Raw genomic sequence first — 19,087 nt, forward strand, 5'->3', positions numbered from 1 at the left:
CCTTCCTGCTTGCTTTCAGTGTGCTCTGTGTGATGCTTTCACAGGCTCTGGTTTCAGGCATTTAGGCATCAGATATTTGTCTCTACCCGCAGCTGTGACTTTTCAGTACATCTGAGTGTACGCTTGCTGGCTGACAACGCTGCAATTTTCACACTTACTCCTCGCTTTGCGAGCAACTGCTGATCAAGTATAGAGGCAATCGGGCAAACATATGAGGGGAATTTTGCTCCTTCAGTCAAGCCCTCATGCTTGTTTCTGTAGTGTAGTGGTTATTACGTTCGCCTAACACGTGAAAGGTCCCCGGTTCGAGACCGGGCAGAAACAATGGGCAGTGTCTGCTTTTGTGTTTGCTCCCTAAAAGCTTAGTCTCACTCAGGGATGGCCTTTAAAAACTTGTGACCTGTGTAAAACTTGTATTACTATTGCAGGCCGGTAAAAAGTTATCTGCATCTTTGCGTAGTCGTGCATGTGCCTGGTTTCTTATTCTGTTTTTTACTTTTTTTTTCCTTGGCCATGTTATATTGTGGGGCCTTTAAACCTGTCACCTTGATAGGAACATTGCAAGCGGCAGCATCGACAAGTGCAGACTGAGGAGTCAGACCTAAACACAGACTCAGCTGTCAGGATGGCCGAGTGGTCTAAGGCGGCAGCCTCAAGAGAGCTTGATCTTCAGTTAAGCTAAGCATCCTGGTTTGCTCATGTAGTTGTGGGTTCAAATCGCACTTCTGATAGGTCTATTTTCTGCCCTTAAATCTTCCTCTGCTTGCACAGCCAGCTCCCCAGAACACTATCTTTGCAAGCTGCTGTAGCATATGAAAAGAAATCCACCAACCCTCCGGCTGGGCCCTCAATCAGCATTCCATGTATTTCTGGAAGGGGCATCTCAGTCACGCCTTCTGTTAGAGCTGCACCTTATCACTGTAACTACCATGCTGGTTTCTACTTAAGCAGTTGATTCCATCGTTTGAAGTGAGGCTCTCCTGCCACTTTTGGGCAGAGAAGGCACTGCCCCTGCAACAACAACAGGCAGACAAGCTCAACCTGGGTTTCCTGGTTAGGTGGGCGGAGCAGAATGGCAATGGTCCCTCCTTGTGACTTGAAATTAACATGAAGAAAACAGAGAGGCAGCTGGGAGTAGGCAGTACCCATGCACCCCTGAACACTGTCTTGCGATTTTCACCCAATTCTGAAATGAGTCGGGAGGAAAGGAGGTGATTTTCCTATCGAAGGCCATTCTGGGAATTCAGCCACCCCGCGTCTCCCAGGTGAGTGTTTCAGGCCTGTGAGGCACTCATATAAATCTCGCCTGATCGAGCACTGAGCGAGCAAGTGTGCTTGAATACAAGAGGCGTGCTCGTTACCTGGCAGGGGAGACACCACGATCACCCCGTGCCTGCAGTACCTTTAGTGTCCACTAGAGGTCACTGTTCTGCCAAAGAACTACCTGGTGCTATATGCACACAAGGGCACTTTTAAGTGCTATTACTGGAGCTGCATCCTGCTGAAGATACCTGCCTGCTGAAACCTGCCTGCCTGCTGTGGACCTTCACCTGCCTGCTGTGGACTTTGCCTGCCTGCTGGAACCGCCTGCTGTGGACTCTCACCTGCCTGCTGGAGCTGCTTGCCTGCTGGAGACCCTTCCTTGCCTGCTGGAGCTGCCTGGATACTGAGGCCTGCCTGCCTGCCTGCCTGCCTGCTGAGGGGAACCCCTGCCTGCCAAGCTTCCCTGCCTGCCTGAAGGGAACCACTGCCAGCCACCAGGAGCAGGCCTGAGGAGTACCTACCTGCTGCAGCTCCCTGAAGGACCCTTCCCAAGGCACGCCGCAACAGCAAGGACAGGATGAGCAGACCGCTGAACCCCTGGTTCCACAACACGGTGAAGATGCAGAGGAAGGTGGAATCGGATGGCTCCACACCAGAGCTGAGCAGAAAGACTTTCACAGAGTTGCTGGTGACCAAGATGGGGTTCACAGCAGCTGAGATTTGGTGCATAATGTCAGATGCACCCAAAGGCACTTACCTGCTGACGTTCATGTCGGAATCAATCTGCAGGAGATACTGGCAGATGTGCTGGTCAAGACGGGACGAGAAACCCTTCGCCGACTTCCACCTGGAGTGCCAACTCGTGTTGGAGGTGAAGAGGATGACAGTGCACGTCTACAACCCGCATGTCAACATCCAGGACCTGACCACCTTCCTACGCCGACACTGCACAGTGACGAGAGAACCCTCCCGCAACCTGGACAGTGATGGAATATGGGATGGTAAATGGACAGTCATGGTGAAGCTGAAAGAGGACCCGGCCGCCCCGGATGGAATCCATCACCCTCCTTCAAGCTTCTCCCTAGGGCGCGACTCGGGCTACCTCTTCTACCCCGGGCAGCCCAGACTGTGCAACAAGTGTAGTAAACCGGGCCACACCGCTAAAGATTGCACAGTGCAAGTGTGCAAGAACTGCAAAAGAGAAGGACACACAGCCAGGGCATGCAAAGAGGAAGCCCCCTGCAACCTCTGCGGTGCCGTGGGCCACCGTTTCAAAGACTGCCCGCAAAGAGCCAAGTCCTATGCCCAGGCGGCCAAACCTCCTGGGAGAGAGGCACAGGAGGAGGCTGCCGTGGCCAGCCTTCCAGTCCCAGCACCCAGAAAGACCAAGGAAACTGGGAGGAGGAAAGGCCCCAGGCAGGAGCAAGTCAAACCTGACCAAGGCTCCACGCCAGTCCTGGAGCCACAGAGCACAGAAGAAGGAATGCCTGCCATCCCTGAGAGTATGCCAACAGACAACGCTCCCCAACTCGCCTCTGAGAACCAGGAAGAAGAACCCTGGACAAAACAGGAGCGCAGGAAAAGGAGGCACAGTCCCCCACAAGTAACAAAGAAGACCAGGAAGAAACACCTGAGCAACCACAACCCCAACTCCGATCCAGAGGAGTCAGAAGAAGAAGAACAACCAGGGAATGAGGGTCCAGATGACCAACTGGAGCAAGTCACCAGAGTGCTGCAGGAGATGAGGGCGCTAGCCAGCGTCATGGAAGCGTCCCCACCACCATCGCCAGCAATAGCTGAGAAGGAAGAGGCCTCCATGGAGGAGGAAGAGCCAGAGACCAGCCACGTGGGCAAGCCAGCCTCAGAGAAGCACCAAGCAACGGTGGCCAAGACAACAGCCCCCGCGCCGGAGACCCGCCAGGAGCCTGACCAGCCCTGTAAGTAGACTTGTCACTGTGTGATAACAGCTAATTACTCTGACTTGATAGTTAGTATTTGAGCCTAAGTTAAACTCTTAAACACTAATTAAGATGGCTATTTCATTGTTTTCCATAAATGTGAGAAGTATCAGAGACAAGCGCAGATGTGCTAGCACCTTGAACTTTCTTGCCAGCCAGGAATGTGATGTGTACATGATTCAGGAATGCTCCATCCCTTTTTCAGCTTCATACACCCACCTAGAACAGCAGTGGGCATTTGGGCCTTCTTTTTGGTCTGGGGGGAACAGCAGTAGGTCTGTAGGAGTCGCTACCTTAGTCAGAGGGAGGTGCTTCACAGTGGACTCAGTCACCGAGCTGGAAGGCGGCAGGGCTCTTGTCGTTGACGGCTCATGGGCAGGAGAACCGGTTAGACTGATCAATGTGTATGCGCCTTCTGATGTAGGTGAGAGACGGGAGCTGTTCCAGCGCCTCAGACCACAGCTGGTCACCTCCAGAACAATCATGATGGGTGGGGATTTCAACTGTATACTAGAGAGTGGTGGTCGATGTGGGACCAGAGCTAAGGAAGGATGGATGGATGATGGTGCGAAACTCCTAGCGGAGATGGTGGGTGAAGCCTCCCTGACGGACGTCATTGGATCCATGGGGGCGGACGCCAGGAATTTCACCTGGAGCCGCCCTGATGGATCTGTGCGATCCAGGATAGACTTTGTTTTCACCTCTAGATCAGTGAGGATCAGGCAGCACTCCATGGTGACAGTGCATTTCTCTGACCACAGGGCTATCAGGTTTCAGGGGGAACTAACAGGGAAGTTCCTGACAGGTCCGGGCACCTGGAAACTGAATAGCTCTCTGCTGGGGAGAGAGGATGTACAGGAGGAGCTGAGGAGGACTTACAGTGAGTGGCAAGACATGAAAGACACCTTCCAGTCCATAGGGGAATGGTGGGAATGGGTGAAAGGCAGGATTCAGGATTTCTTTAAGAACGTGGGCAGGAAAGCAGCAAGGGGGAGGAAGAGGGAGTTCAGTAGACTGCAGCAACAGCTGCAAGAACTGCACGACCTCCAACTCCGGGGATGGGACGTCATGAACCCTCTGGAGGCAGTCAAGAAAGAGCTGAACGAGCACTTTCATGAGGAATCCAGGAGGATCATCTTCCGTTCTAAGGTGGAGAACCTGGAAAAGGGGGAGAAATGCAACTCCTTTTTCTTTAAGAAAGTCCACTCTGCGCACACCCCACTGGTTCAACTGCGCAACAGGGAGGGAATTTTGTGTGACACCAAGGAAGACATTAGGAAGGCTGTGACAGATTTCTATGGGGACGTCTACTCAGAGAAGAGGTCAGATGGGGATCAGGCAGAAAGGTTTTTGGCAGGTATCCCGAGAAAGGTTTCCACACCAGCAAGGGAAGTCCTCAACGCACCCCTCACTCTGGAGGAGCTGCACATTGCAGTTAAATCCTTCAAGTCAGGAAAGACACCAGGCAGTGATGGTCTACCAATTGAATTCTACACTTCACTGTGGGACCTAGTGGGACCAGACCTTCTGGAGCTGTATGAGGAGATGGAGCAGGAGGGAGTCATGCCCCACACATTAAGGGAAGGAACGATCGCGCTCCTGTATAAACATAAGGGGGAGAGATGTGACCTCAAGAACTGGCGTCCCATCTCTCTCCTGAATGTGGACTACAAGATCCTGGCAAAGACAATGGTGAATAGACTCAAGAGCGCTATGGGAGAGTTAGTTCACCCAGACCAGACCTGTGGGGTTCCAGGACGCAGAGTGGCGGACAGCCTAGCACTGATCAGGGACACGATCCAATACATCACAGACCGGAATATCCACGCTGCGCTGGTCTGTCTCGATCAGGAAAAGGCCTTCGACCGCGTCTCCCATGAGTTCATGGAGAGGGTACTGCAGGGTTTTGGGCTGGGGGAGCGCTTCTGCAAATATGTTAGAATAATGTATACAGACATTTTCAGTTCAGTCATGGTAAATGGTTGGAAAACAGACCCCTTTCCTATCAGGTCTGGGGTAAGACAAGGCTGCCCGCTCTCGCCCTCTTTGTTTGTTTTGGTTATAGAGCTACTCGCGGAGTACATCAGGAAGAACCCGAACATCAGAGGGATCCCGACACCAGGAGACGCAAAGAAAGAAGTCAAGTGTTCGCTGTACATGGACGACGTCACCCTCTTCTGCACGGACGGGAAATCGGTCCAGTCCCTGCTGGAGGCATGCAAGGACTTTGGCAAAGCATCAGGAGCAAAGATCAACGTGGACAAATCACAGGCAAAGCTTTTCGGCCGCTGGGACCTATGTAACGAGCCTCTCCCTTTCCCCGTTGAGGCAGGACTGGTAAAGATCCTCGGTATCTGGTTTGGGGGACCAGGAGCGGCGGCGAAAAGCTGGAACGAACGCCTGGCCAAAGTCAAGCAGAAACTGGGCTTTTGGAGCTTGAGACACCTGAGCATTGAAGGAAAGGCTCTGGTGCTCAGGAACGACGCACTGCCCGTGCTGCAGTATGTGACACAGGCCTGGCCACTCCTGGCCAACGTAGCACGGGCTGTGAACAGCATGGTTTTCCACTTTGTTTGGCACTCAAAGATGGACAGGGTGAAAAGGACAGTCATGCACAAGGAGCATCGCAAGGGAGGGAAGGCAGTCCCTGACATCCCGACAATCCTCAGAGCCTTCTTTGTGTGTGGCTGCGTCCGAATAACCCTGATGAACGAGAACAAGGACCACTCAGCTTACAGGGTCTTCCGCTTCTTCCTGCTCCCAGTATGGAGAAGACTGGGATGGGATAAGTGGGAGAATGCAACAATGTTCAACTGGGACCTCCCCTGGTACTACAAGGAGATTGAGAAGTTTGTGGTGGAATTTGGGCTGAACTGTGTCACACCAAGCCTATGGAAGCCCAGGACAATCCACAGACTAATCAGGTCCAGGGACACCACAGAACCAGTGAGCGACCTGCCACCTGCTACAGCAACAAGGGTGTGGGAAAATGTATCCTCCCCATCCCTAACCAACAGACACAAAGACATTGCATGGATGGCCGTGAAAGGGGGACTGCCAGTCCGGTCATTCATGCACAGCAGGGGCCTGTGCCCACACAGAGAATGCCCAAGGGGATGCCCTGCAGAGGAAACTACATACCATCTTTTCTGGGCCTGCCCTTTTGCCCAGAGACTGCGGGGAGCCTTAAAACAAGAAATGGAAGCCCACATCCCATACCCAAACATCACTCACCACTCGGTGTTGTATGGGCTGTTTCCAAAGACACACTCAGTGGAGGCCATCCAAGGATGCTGGAGAATCCTCTGCTGCATAAAGGACATCCTCTTGTATGCCAGGACCCGACTGGTGACCAACGGGGAGGTGGTGAGCAGGGAAGCGTGCCGCCGAATGGTACTCAACCTGCTGAGAGACTACACAGACAAGGACAACAAGGAGGGTGAGAAGGAGGAAGAACTGTAAACCCTAACCCCTCCTTCCCACTGAACTCCCCACACTGCCCCAAGAAACCAAACCCCCCTTTACTACTTATTTCATATGTAAACTGACTGTGTTGTTAAAATGTGACTTGAAACAAAGTTGAACTGGACTGCCCTTCCTAAGGGAAGAGGTACCACTCTTTAAAAACCTATGTATCGCCTACTTAAAGCACTTAATAAAGGTTTTTGAAACTTAAAAAAAAAAAAAAAAAAAAAAAAAAAGGCGTGCTCCTCTGGCTCAGGCGCAAGAGATGGCAGGCCCTTCAGTGCTTCTGGTCTGGAAGTCTACGGTGCAAGGGCCCAGGTCCTGCGGAGGCGTACAACTACCAGAAAGGGTCTGCTTTTCTCATCAGCGCCACAGTTCAGCTTGCTAGCATAGGGCTTCTTGACTACCTCTTGCCTTGCTAGAGGCAAAAAAAAAACCCTTGGCACAAAACATCAATTGCTATGGCACGCTTAGAAGGAGAGTCTCCAAGTGGCCCTGCTTTTTCACAAAGACACTTCAGAAGATGTTTGAAAGGCTTTTGCAGCAGCAGGCTCGTTGGTCTAGGGGTATGATTCTCGCTTTGGGTGTGAGAGGTCCCGGGTTCAAATCCCGGACGAGCCCGTGCCTTCATAGGTTCGATCTGTTTTTAAACAGGAGTATTTCTGCTTTCCACTCTTGTAAGATGCCATGGTGGAATGCATTGCATGCTTTCTACTGGTGTCGAGGCAGTTCGGCATGATGAAGGAGTGCGGGATTTCTTTCTAACTGCTTTTTTGTGTTGGAGCAGCACTTCTCGTTGGAACATGAAATGCACAGTGCTTCTCCAAAGTAATTGCAGGGCTGGTTTTGAAATCACCTCTTGGAATGAAAGTGATCCCAGTTCCTTTCTTCCAAAGGAAGAGATCCTGTCAGAAAGGCTCAGCTTTGAGCGTCATGAATATTGTCCCTTAGTCCTTGCATTCCAGTCCAAAGCATAGCCACATAAAGAAAGCAGGTGTGTCTGTTTCCAGTGCAGTGGTTCCAGTCCAATGCATAGCCACATGAAGCAAGTAAGCAGGCATGTCTGTTTCTGTAGTGTAGTGGTTATCACGTTCGCCTTACACGCGAAAGGTCCCTGGTTCGAGGCCAGGCAGAAACAGCAAGTTGCTGTGCTTTATCACATTATTTGCATTTACCACCTCACCTGACAGGTAAATTGAAATTAAAGAGGCTGTGTCTATCCCTCACCATCGTGAGGTACTACGCTCCAAGGGCATCGGTCTCAACTCACCAAGAGAAGACGATACACCTTACGGCAGTCAGTTGCTCCCTTTTTGACCTTTCCATTGAAGCCTGGGCCTACTGTGGTCAAGCCAGCGAAGGAAGGTATGAGAGCGAAAATGGCTTTCCTACCTTCACCAAGAACATACACCTTGAGCAAAGAAAGGGCCAGACTTACAAGGCCCTATCGCCACCGGCACATCATCTTTAGTGACGCCCCGGTGGCACTATGTACTGTGCCGTATTTACAAGACGCCGTTCAACCACGTTTTGTGGCTTAACACCACCTTGTAAATACGGCCCCTTCACACGCAGCCCTTTCCCTGGAAGGGGCGTGCAATGGGCGTTGCTCTGGGTGGGCCACTGCAACACCATAGCATTTTGATGCTGCTCCAGTTTTACGAGTTTTTGTAAATCTGTGGCAGCGCCAAAATCCAAGCACCATACAATGGGTGTCGTTATAGTGGAGAAACGAGCAGAAATGTTTTCATTTCTCCTCATTTTTGCTCTTTCTATGTGTGCTGCACGAACATATCGCCACTGAATATTTCTGTTGTGCAGGAAGGTGTGCCTTCCTGAACAAAAACAATTTCCCCCTCAACGCAGCCATCCTTGTACCATGGCGCAAGGATGGCTGCGTTGGCGCTCGGCAGCTAATTTAGAGCTGGCGCAGAGGGAAGCACAGGGGTGCGCTGTATTCTACTAAATACGGCGCTTCCCTGCATTTTGAAAATGACTGAGTGCGAGGCTGCCAAATTTGGCAGAGCGTCTCACTCAGTCATCCTCTTGTAATTATGGGCCAAAAGGTCTAAAGGATAGAGGCGTTTTATGTCATGTTCGATGACGACCATGGAAATGACTCTAGTCATATTGCAGAAGAGAGAACCATGTGCATTTTCTTGCCTTGCGATGTATTCGCCCACTCTCTGCCCTCAACCCTAGGAGCAGGGTCTGAGCAGTGGTGCTTCTGTGCCCTCGCTCGTTGGTGTCCGGGTCCAAATCCCCAACACACCCTTTTTAGCAGAAAACACACAAATTTTACTCAAAATACACAAAGCTTGAAGATTCCTCATTCCACTCAAAGCATTGTTGTGCAAAATATTTTTAGCCTCAGGAGAAAAAAAGGATCACAATGCCTTGGCTTCCTTCCTGCTTGCTTTCAGTGTGCTCTGTGTGATGCTTTCACAGGCTCTGGTTTCAGGCATTTAGGCATCAGATATTTGTCTCTACCCGCAGCTGTGACTTTTCAGTACATCTGAGTGTACGCTTGCTGGCTGACAACGCTGCAATTTTCACACTTACTCCTCGCTTTGCGAGCAACTGCTGATCAAGTATAGAGGCAATCGGGCAAACATATGAGGGGAATTTTGCTCCTTCAGTCAAGCCCTCTTGCTTGTTTCTGTAGTGTAGTGGTTATCACGTTCGCCTAACACGCGAAAGGTACCCGGTTCGAGACCGGGCAGAAACAATGGGTAGTGTACGCTTTTGTGTTTGCTCCCTAAAAGCTTAGTCTCACTCAGGCATGGCCTTTAAAAACTTGTGACCTGTGTAAAACTTGTATTACTATTGCAGGCCGGTAAAAAGTTATCTGCATCTTTGCGTAGTCGTGCATGTGCCTGGTTTCTTATTCTGTTTTTTACTTTTTTTTTTCTTGGCCATGTTATATTGTGGGGCCTTTAAACCTGTCACCTTGATAGGAACATTGCAAGCGGCAGCATCGACAAGTGCAGACTGAGGAGTCAGACCTAAACACAGACTCAGCTGTCAGGATGGCCGAGTGGTCTAAGGCGGCAGCCTCAAGAGAGCTTGATCTTCAGTTAAGCTAAGCATCCTGGTTTGCTCATGTAGTTGTGGGTTCAAATCGCACTTCTGATAGGTCTATTTTCTGCCCTTAAATCTTCCTCTGCTTGCACAGCCAGCTCCCCACAACACTATCTTTGCAAGCTGCTGTAGCATATGAAAAGAAATCCACCAACCCTCCGGCTGGGCCCTCAATCAGCATTCCATGTATTTCTGGAAGGGGCATCTCAGTCACGCCTTCTGTTAGAGCTGCACCTTATCACTGTAACTACCATGCTGGTTTCTACTTAAGCAGTTGATTCCATCGTTTGAAGTGAGGCTCTCCTGCCACTTTTGGGCAGAGAAGGCACTGCCCCTGCAACAACAACAGGCAGACAAGCTCAACCTGGGTTTCCTGGTTAGGTGGGCGGAGCAGAATGGCAATGGTCCCTCCTTGTGACTTGAAATTAACATGAAGAAGACAGAGAGGCAGCTGGGAGTAGGCAGTACCCATGCACCCCTGAACACTGTCTTGCGATTTTCACCCAATTCTGAAATGAGTCGGGAGGAAAGGAGGTGATTTTCCTATCGAAGGCCATTCTGGGAATTCAGCCACCCCGCGTCTCCCAGGTGAGTGTTTCAGGCCTGTGAGGCACTCATATAAATCTCGCCTGATCGAGCACTGAGCGAGCAAGTGTACTTGAATACAAGAGGCATGCTCCTCTGGCTCAGGCGCAAGAGATGGCAGGCCCTTCAGTGCTTCTGGTCTGGAAGTCTACGGTGCAAGGGCCCAGGTCCTGCGGAGGCGTACAACTACCAGAAAGGGTCTGCTTTTCTCATCAGCGCCACAGTTCAGCTTGCTAGCATAGGGCTTCTTGACTACCTCTTGCCTTGCTAGAGGCAAAAAAAAAACCCTTGGCACAAAACATCAATTGCTATGGCACGCTTAGAAGGAGAGTCTCCAAGTGGCCCTGCTTTTTCACAAAGACACTTCAGAAGATGTTTGAAAGGCTTTTGCAGCAGCAGGCTCGTTGGTCTAGGGGTATGATTCTCGCTTTGGGTGTGAGAGGTCCCGGTTTCAAATCCCAGACGAGCCTGTGCCTTCATAGGTTCGATCTGTTTTTAAACAGGAGTATTTCTGCTTTCCACTCTTGTAAGATGCCATGGTGGAATGCAATGCATGCTTTCTACTGGTGTCGAGGCAGTTCGGCATGATGAAGGAGTGCGGGATTTCTTTCTAACTGCTTTTTTGTGTTGGAGCAGCACTTCTCGTTGGAACATGAAATGCACAGTGCTTCTCCAAAGTAATTGCAGGGCTGGTTTTGAAATCACCTCTTGGAATGAAAGTGATCCCAGTTCCTTTCTTCCAAAGGAAGAGATCCTGTCAGAAAGGCTCAGCTTTGAGCGTCATGAATATTGTCCCTTAGTCCTTGCATTCCAGTCCAAAGCATAGCCACATAAAGAAAGCAGGTGTGTCTGTTTCCAGTGCAGTGGTTCCAGTCCAATGCATAGCCACATGAAGCAAGTAAGCAGGCATGTCTGTTTCTGTAGTGTAGTGGTTATCACGTTCGCCTTACACGCGAAAGGTCCCTGGTTCGAGGCCAGGCAGAAACAGCAAGTTGCTGTGCTTTATCACATTATTTGCATTTACCACCTCACCTGACAGGTAAATTGAAATTAAAGAGGCTGTGTCTATCCCTCACCATCGTGAGGTACTATGCTCCAAGGGCATCGGTCTCAACTCACCAAGAGAAGACGATACACCTTACGGCAGTCAGTTGCTCCCTTTTTGACCTTTCCATTGAAGCCTGGGCCTACTGTGGTCAAGCCAGCGAAGGAAGGTATGAGAGCGAAAAGGGCTTTCCTACCTTCACCAAGAACATACACCTTGAGCAAAGAAAGGGCCAGACTTACAAGGCCCTATCGCCACCGGCACATCATCTTTAGTGACGCCCCGGTGGCACTATGTACTGTGCCGTATTTACAAGACGCCGTTCAACCACGTTTTGTGGCTTAACACCACCTTGTAAATACGGCCCCTTCACACGCAGCCCTTTCCCTGGAAGGGGCGTGCAATGGGCGTTGCTCTGGGTGGGCCACTGCAACACCATAGCATTTTGATGCTGCTCCAGTTTTACGAGTTTTTGTAAATCTGTGGCAGCGCCAAAATCCAAGCGCCATACAATGGGTGTCGTTATAGTGGAGAAACGAGCAGAAATGTTTTCATTTCTCCTCATTTTTGCTCTTTCTATGTGTGCTGCACGAACATATCGCCACTGAAGATTTCTGTTGTGCAGGAAGGTGTGCCTTCCTGAACAAAAACAATTTCCCCCTCAACGCAGCCATCCTTGTACCATGGCGCAAGGATGGCTGCGTTGGCGCTCGGCAGCTAATTTAGAGCTGGCGCAGAGGGAAGCACAGGGGTGCGCTGTATTCTACTAAATACGGCGCTTCCCTGCATTTTGAAAATGACTGAGTGCGAGGCTGCCAAATTTGGCAGAGCGTCTCACTCAGTCATCCTCTTGTAATTATGGGCCAAAAGGTCTAAAGGATAGAGGCGTTTTATGTCATGTTCGATGACGACCATGGAAATGACTCTAGTCATATTGCAGAAGAGAGAACCATGTGCATTTTCTTGCCTTGCGATGTATTCGCCCACTCTCTGCCCTCAACCCTAGGAGCAGGGTCTGAGCAGTGGTGCTTCTGTGCCCTCGCTCGTTGGTGTCCGGGTCCAAATCCCCAACACACCCTTTTTAGCAGAAAACACACAAATTTTACTCAAAATACACAAAGCTTGAAGATTCCTCATTCCACTCAAAGCATTGTTGTGCAAAATATTTTTAGCCTCAGGAGAAAAAAAGGATCACAATGCCTTGGCTTCCTTCCTGCTTGCTTTCAGTGTGCTCTGTGTGATGCTTTCACAGGCTCTGGTTTCAGGCATTTAGGCATCAGATATTTGTCTCTACCCGCAGCTGTGACTTTTCAGTACATCTGAGTGTACGCTTGCTGGCTGACAACGCTGCAATTTTCACACTTACTCCTCGCTTTGCGAGCAACTGCTGATCAAGTATAGAGGCAATCGGGCAAACATATGAGGGGAATTTTGCTCCTTCAGTCAAGCCCTCTTGCTTGTTTCTGTAGTGTAGTGGTTATCACGTTCGCCTAACACGCGAAAGGTCCCCGGTTCGAGACCGGGCAGACACAATGGGTAGTGTACACTTTTGTGTTTGCTCCCTAAAAGCTTAGTCTCACTCAGGCATGGCCTTTAAAAACTTGTGACCTGTGTAAAACTTGTATTACTATTGCAGGCCGGTAAAAAGTTATCTGCATCTTTGCGTAGTCGTGCATGTGCCTGGTTTCTTATTCTGTTTTTTACTTTTTTTTTTCTTGGCCATGTTATATTGTGGGGCCTTTAAACCTGTCACCTTGATAGGAACATTGCAAGCGGCAGCATCGACAAGTGCAGACTGAGGAGTCAGACCTAAACACAGACTCAGCTGTCAGGATGGCCGAGTGGTCTAAGGCGGCAGCCTCAAGAGAGCTTGATCTTCAGTTAAGCTAAGCATCCTGGTTTGCTCATGTAGTTGTGGGTTCAAATCGCACTTCTGATAGGTCTATTTTCTGCCCTTAAATCTTCCTCTGCTTGCACAGCCAGCTCCCCACAACACTATCTTTGCAAGCTGCTGTAGCATATGAAAAGAAATCCACCAACCCTCCGGCTGGGCCCTCAATCAGCATTCCATGTATTTCTGGAAGGGGCATCTCAGTCACGCCTTCTGTTAGAGCTGCACCTTATCACTGTAACTACCATGCTGGTTTCTACTTAAGCAGTTGATTCCATCGTTTGAAGTGAGGCTCTCCTCCCACTTTTGGGCAGAGAAGGCACTGCCCCTGCAACAACAACAGGCAGACAAGCTCAACCTGGGTTTCCTGGTTAGGTGGGCGGAGCAGAATGGCAATGGTCCCTCCTTGTGACTTGAAATTAACATGAAGAAGACAGAGAGGCAGCTGGGAGTAGGCAGTACCCATGCACCCCTGAACACTGACTTGCGATTTTCACCCAATTCTGAAATGAGTCGGGAGGAAAGGAGGTGATTTTCCTATCGAAGGCCATTCTGGGAATTCAGCCACCCCGCGTCTCCCAGGTGAGTGTTTCAGGCCTGTGAGGCACTCATATAAATCTCGCCTGATCGAGCACTGAGCGAGCAAGTGTACTTGAATACAAGAGGCATGCTCCTCTGGCTCAGGCGCAAGAGATGGCAGGCCCTTCAGTGCTTCTGGTCTGGAAGTCTACGGTGCAAGGGCCCAGGTCCTGCGGAGGCGTACAACTACCAGAAAGGGTCTGCTTTTCTCGTCAGCGCCACAGTTCAGCTTGCTAGCATAGGGCTTCTTGACTACCTCTTGCCTTGCTAGAGGCAAAAAAAAAACCCTTGGCACAAAACATCAATTGCTATGGCACGCTTAGAAGGAGAGTCTCCAAGTGGCCCTGCTTTTTCACAAAGACACTTCAGAAGATGTTTGAAAGGCTTTTGCAGCAGCAGGCTCGTTGGTCTAGGGGTATGATTCTCGCTTTGGGTGTGAGAGGTCCCGGGTTCAAATCCCAGACGAGCCTGTGCCTTCATAGGTTCGATCTGTTTTTAAACAGGAGTATTTCTGCTTTCCACTCTTGTAAGATGCCATGGTGGAATGCATTGCATGCTTTCTCCTGGTGTCGAGGCAGTTCGGCATGATGAAGGAGTGCGGGATTTCTTTCTAACTGCTTTTTTGTGTTGGAGCAGCACTTCTCGTTGGAACATGAAATGCACAGTGCTTCTCCAAAGTAATTGCAGGGCTGGTTTTGAAATCACCTCTTGGAATGAAAGTGATCCCAGTTCCTTTCTTCCAAAGGAAGAGATCCTGTCAGAAAGGCTCAGCTTTGAGCGTCATGAATATTGTCCCTTAGTCCTTGCATTCCAGTCCAAAGCATAGCCACATAAAGAAAGCAGGTGTGTCTGTTTCCAGTGCAGTGGTTCCAGTCCAATGCATAGCCACATGAAGCAAGTAAGCAGGCATGTCTGTTTCTGTAGTGTAGTGGTTATCACGTTCGCCTTACACGCGAAAGGTCCCTGGTTCGAGGCCAGGCAGAAACAGCAAGTTGCTGTGCTTTATCACATTATTTGCATTTACCACCTCACCTGACAGGTAAATTGAAATTAAAGAGGCTGTGTCTATCCCTCACCATCGTGAGGTACTATGCTCCAAGGGCATCGGTCTCAACTCACCAAGAGAAGACGATACACCTTACGGCAGTCAGTTGCTCCCTTTTTGACCTTTCCATTGAAGCCTGGGCCTACTGTGGTCAAGCCAGCGAAGGAAGGTATGAGAGCGAAAATGGCTTTCCTACCTTCACCAAGAACATACACCTTGAGCAAAGAAAGGGCCAGACTTACAAGGCCCTATCGCCACCGGCACATCATCTTTAGTGACGCCCCGGTGGCACTATGTACTGTGCCGTATTTACAAGACGCCGTTCAACCACGTTTTGTGGCTTAACACCACCTTGTAAATACGGCCCCTTCACACGCAGCCCTTTCCCTGGAAGGGGCGTGCAATGGGCGTTGCTCTGGGTGGGCCACTGCAACACCATAGCATTTTGATGCTGCTCCAGTTTTACGAGTTTTTGTAAATCTGTGGCAGCGCCAAAATCCAAGCGCCATACAATGGGTGTCGTTATAGTGGAGAAACGAGCAGAAATGTTTTCATTTCTCCTCATTTTTGCTCTTTCTATGTGTGCTGCACGAACATATCGCCACTGAAGATTTCTGTTGTGCAGGAAGGTGTGCCTTCCTGAACAAAAACAATTTCCCCCTCAACGCAGCCATCCTTGTACCATGGCGCAAGGATGGCTGCGTTGGCGCTCGGCAGCTAATTTAGAGCTGGCGCAGAGGGAAGCACAGGGGTGCGCTGTATTCTACTAAATACGGCGCTTCCCTGCATTTTGAAAATGACTGAGTGCGAGGCTGCCAAATTTGGCAGAGCGTCTCACTCAGTCATCCTCTTGTAATTATGGGCCAAAAGGTCTAAAGGATAGAGGCGTTTTATGTCATGTTCGATGACGACCATGGAAATGACTCTAGTCATATTGCAGAAGAGAGAACCATGTGCATTTTCTTGCCTTGCGATGTATTCGCCCACTCTCTGCCCTCAACCCTAGGAGCAGGGTCTGAGCAGTGGTGCTTCTGTGCCCTCGCTCGTTGGTGTCCGGGTCCAAATCCCCAACACACCCTTTTTAGCAGAAAACACACAAATTTTACTCAAAATACACAAAGCTTGAAGATTCCTCATTCCACTCAAAGCATTGTTGTGCAAAATATTTTTAGCCTCAGGAGAAAAAAAGGATCACCATGCCTTGGCTTCCTTCCTGCTTGCTTTCAGTGTGCTCTGTGTGATGCTTTCACAGGCTCTGGTTTCAGGCATTTAGGCATCAGATATTTGTCTCTACCCGCAGCTGTGACTTTTCAGTACATCTGAGTGTACGCTTGCTGGCTGACAACGCTGCAATTTTAACACTTACTCCTCGCTTTGCGAGCAACTGCTGATCAAGTATAGAGGCAATCGGGCAAACATATGAGGGGAATTTTGCTCCTTCAGTCAAGCCCTCATGCTTGTTTCTGTAGTGTAGTGGTTATCACGTTTGCCTAACACGCGAAAGGTCCCCGGTTTGAGACCGGGCAGAAACAATGGGCAGTGTCTGCTTTTGTGTTTGCTCCCTAAAAGCTTAGTCTCACTCAGGGATGGCCTTTAAAAACTTGTGACCTGTGTAAAACTTGTATTACTATTGCAGGCCGGTAAAAAGTTATCTGCATCTTTGCGTAGTCGTGCATGTGCCTGGTTTCTTATTCTGTTTTTTACTTTTTTTTTCCTTGGCCATGTTATATTGTGGGGCCTTTAAACCTGTCACCTTGATAGGAACATTGCAAGCGGCAGCATCGACAAGTGCAGACTGAGGAGTCAGACCTAAACACAGACTCAGCTGTCAGGATGGCCGAGTGGTCTAAGGCGGCAGCCTCAAGAGAGCTTGATCTTCAGTTAAGCTAAGCATCCTGGTTTGCTCATGTAGTTGTGGGTTCAAATCGCACTTCTGATAGGTCTATTTTCTGCCCTTAAATCTTCCTCTGCTTGCACAGCCAGCTCCCCACAACACTATCTTTGCAAGCTGCTGTAGCATATGAAAAGAAATCCACCAACCCTCCGGCTGGGCCCTCAATCAGCATTCCATGTATTTCTGGAAGGGGCATCTCAGTCACGCCTTCTGTTAGAGCTGCACCTTATCACTGTAACTACCATGCTGGTTTCTACTTAAGCAGTTGATTCCATCGTTTGAAGTGAGGCTCTCCTGCCACTTTTGGGCAGAGAAGGCACTGCCCCTGCAACAACAACAGGCAGACAAGCTCAACCTGGGTTTCCTGGTTAGGTGGGCGGAGCAGAATGGCAATGGTCCCTCCTTGTGACTTGAAATTAACATGAAGAAGACAGAGAGGCAGCTGGGAGTAGGCAGTACCCATGCACCCCTGAACACTGTCTTGCGATTTTCACCCAATTCTGAAATGAGTCGGGAGGAAAGGAGGTGATTTTCCTATCGAAGGCCATTCTGGGAATTCAGCCACCCCGCGTCTCCCAGGTGAGTGTTTCAGGCCTGTGAGGCACTCATATAAATCTCGCCTGATCGAGCCCTGAGCGAGCAAGTGTGCTTGAATACAAGAGGCATGCTCCTCTGGCTCAGGTGCAAGAGATGGCAGGCCCTTCAGTGCTTCTGGTCTGGAAGTCTACGGTGCAAGGGCCCAGGTCCTGCGGAGGCGTACAACTACCAGAAAGGGTCTGCTTTTCTCATCAGCGCCACAGTTCAGCTTGCTAGCATAGGGCTTCTTGACTACCTCTTGCCTTGCTAGAGGCAAAAAAAAAACCCTTGGCACAAAACATCAATTGCTATGGCACGCTTAGAAGGAGAGTCTCCAAGTGGCCCTGCTTTTTCACAAAGACACTTCAGAAGATGTTTGAAAGGCTTTTGCAGCAGCAGGCTCGTTGGTCTAGGGGTAGGATTCTCGCTTTGGGTGTGAGAGGTCCCGGGTTCAAATCCCTGACGAGCCCGTGCCTTCATAGGTTCGATCTGTTTTTAAACAGGAGTATTTCTGCTTTCCACTCTTGTAAGATGCCATGGTGGAATGCATTGCATGCTTTCTACTGGTGTCGAGGCAGTTCGGCATGATGAAGGAGTGCGGGATTTCTTTCTAACTGCTTTTTTGTGTTGGAGCAGCACTTCTCGTTGGAACATGAAATGCACAGTGCTTCTCCAAAGTAATTGCAGGGCTGGTTTTGAAATCACCTCTTGGAATGAAAGTGATCCCAGTTCCTTTCTTCCAAAGGAAGAGATCCTGTCAGAAAGGCTCAGCTTTGAGCGTCATGAATATTGTCCCTTAGTCCTTGCATTCCAGTCCAAAGCATAGCCACATAAAGAAAGCAGGTGTGTCTGTTTCCAGTGCAGTGGTTCCAGTCCAATGCATAGCCACATGAAGCAAGTAAGCAGGCATGTATGTTTCTGTAGTGTAGTGGTTATCATGTTCGCCTTACACGCGAAAGGTCCCTGGTTCGAGGCCAGGCAGAAACAGCAAGTTGCTGTGCTTTATCACATTATTTGCATTTACCACCTCACCTGACAGGTAAATTGAAATTAAAGAGGCTGTGTCTATCCCTCACCATCGTGAGGTACTACGCTCCAAGGGCATCGGTCTCAACTCACCAAGAGAAGACGATACACCTTACGGCAGTCAGTTGCTCCCTTTTTGACCTTTCCATTGAAGCCTGGGCCTACTGTGGTCAAGCCAGCCAAGGAAGGAAGGTATGAGAGCGAAAATGGCTTTCCTACCTTCACCAAGAACATACACCTTGAGCAAAGAAAGGGCCAGACTTACAAGGCCCTATCGCCACCGGCACATCATCTTTAGTGACGCCCCGGTGGCACTATGTACTGTGCCGTATTTACAAGACGCCGTTCAACCACGTTTTGTGGCTTAACACCACCTTGTAAATACGGCCCGTTCACACGCAGCCCTTTCCCTGGAAGGGGCATGCAATGGGCGTTGCTCTGGGTGGGCCACTGCAACACCATAGCATTTTGATGCTGCTCCAGTTTTACGAGTTTTTGTAAATCTGTGGCAGCGCCAAAATCCAAGCGCCATACAATGGGTGTCGTTATAGTGGAGAAACGAGCAGAAATGTTTTCATTTCTCCTCATTTTTGCTCTTTCTATGTGTGCTGCACGAACATATCGCCACTGAAGATTTCTGTTGTGCAGGAAGGTGTGCCTTCCTGAACAAAAACAATTT

At 49.8% G+C, this 19,087-nt stretch overlaps 1 protein-coding gene and 7 non-coding genes across 8 annotated transcripts; all 8 read left to right on the forward strand.

The window, feature by feature from the left end:
- The first annotated feature begins 2,198 nt into the window (after positions 1 to 2,198).
- On the forward strand, positions 2,199 to 5,825 carry LOC138281634 (zinc finger CCCH domain-containing protein 18-like). The gene is made up of 2 exons (XM_069219621.1): positions 2,199 to 3,200; positions 5,287 to 5,825. Coding segments are annotated over exons 1-2 (924 nt in total). The 5' UTR covers positions 2,199 to 2,278; the 3' UTR covers positions 5,289 to 5,825.
- A 1,410-nt stretch (positions 5,826 to 7,235) lies between these two features.
- TRNAP-UGG (transfer RNA proline (anticodon UGG)) lies at positions 7,236 to 7,307 on the forward strand. The gene has a single exon. It is a non-coding gene; the product is annotated as a tRNA-Pro (tRNA).
- A 444-nt stretch (positions 7,308 to 7,751) lies between these two features.
- TRNAV-UAC (transfer RNA valine (anticodon UAC)) lies at positions 7,752 to 7,824 on the forward strand. Its single transcript has one exon. It is a non-coding gene; the product is annotated as a tRNA-Val (tRNA).
- Positions 7,825 to 9,341: 1,517 nt separating this feature from the next.
- TRNAV-AAC (transfer RNA valine (anticodon AAC)) lies at positions 9,342 to 9,414 on the forward strand. The gene has a single exon. It is a non-coding gene; the product is annotated as a tRNA-Val (tRNA).
- Positions 9,415 to 11,266: 1,852 nt separating this feature from the next.
- Positions 11,267 to 11,339, forward strand: TRNAV-UAC (transfer RNA valine (anticodon UAC)). Its single transcript has one exon. It is a non-coding gene; the product is annotated as a tRNA-Val (tRNA).
- Positions 11,340 to 14,265: 2,926 nt separating this feature from the next.
- On the forward strand, positions 14,266 to 14,337 carry TRNAP-UGG (transfer RNA proline (anticodon UGG)). The gene has a single exon. It is a non-coding gene; the product is annotated as a tRNA-Pro (tRNA).
- Positions 14,338 to 14,781: 444 nt separating this feature from the next.
- Positions 14,782 to 14,854, forward strand: TRNAV-UAC (transfer RNA valine (anticodon UAC)). The gene has a single exon. It is a non-coding gene; the product is annotated as a tRNA-Val (tRNA).
- Positions 14,855 to 18,296: 3,442 nt separating this feature from the next.
- On the forward strand, positions 18,297 to 18,369 carry TRNAV-UAC (transfer RNA valine (anticodon UAC)). The gene has a single exon. It is a non-coding gene; the product is annotated as a tRNA-Val (tRNA).
- The last annotated feature ends 718 nt before the right edge of the window (positions 18,370 to 19,087 follow it).

The sequence above is a fragment of the Pleurodeles waltl genome, unplaced genomic scaffold (assembly GCF_031143425.1).
Source record: "Pleurodeles waltl isolate 20211129_DDA unplaced genomic scaffold, aPleWal1.hap1.20221129 scaffold_91, whole genome shotgun sequence".
Classification (NCBI taxonomy): Eukaryota; Metazoa; Chordata; class Amphibia; order Caudata; family Salamandridae; genus Pleurodeles; species Pleurodeles waltl.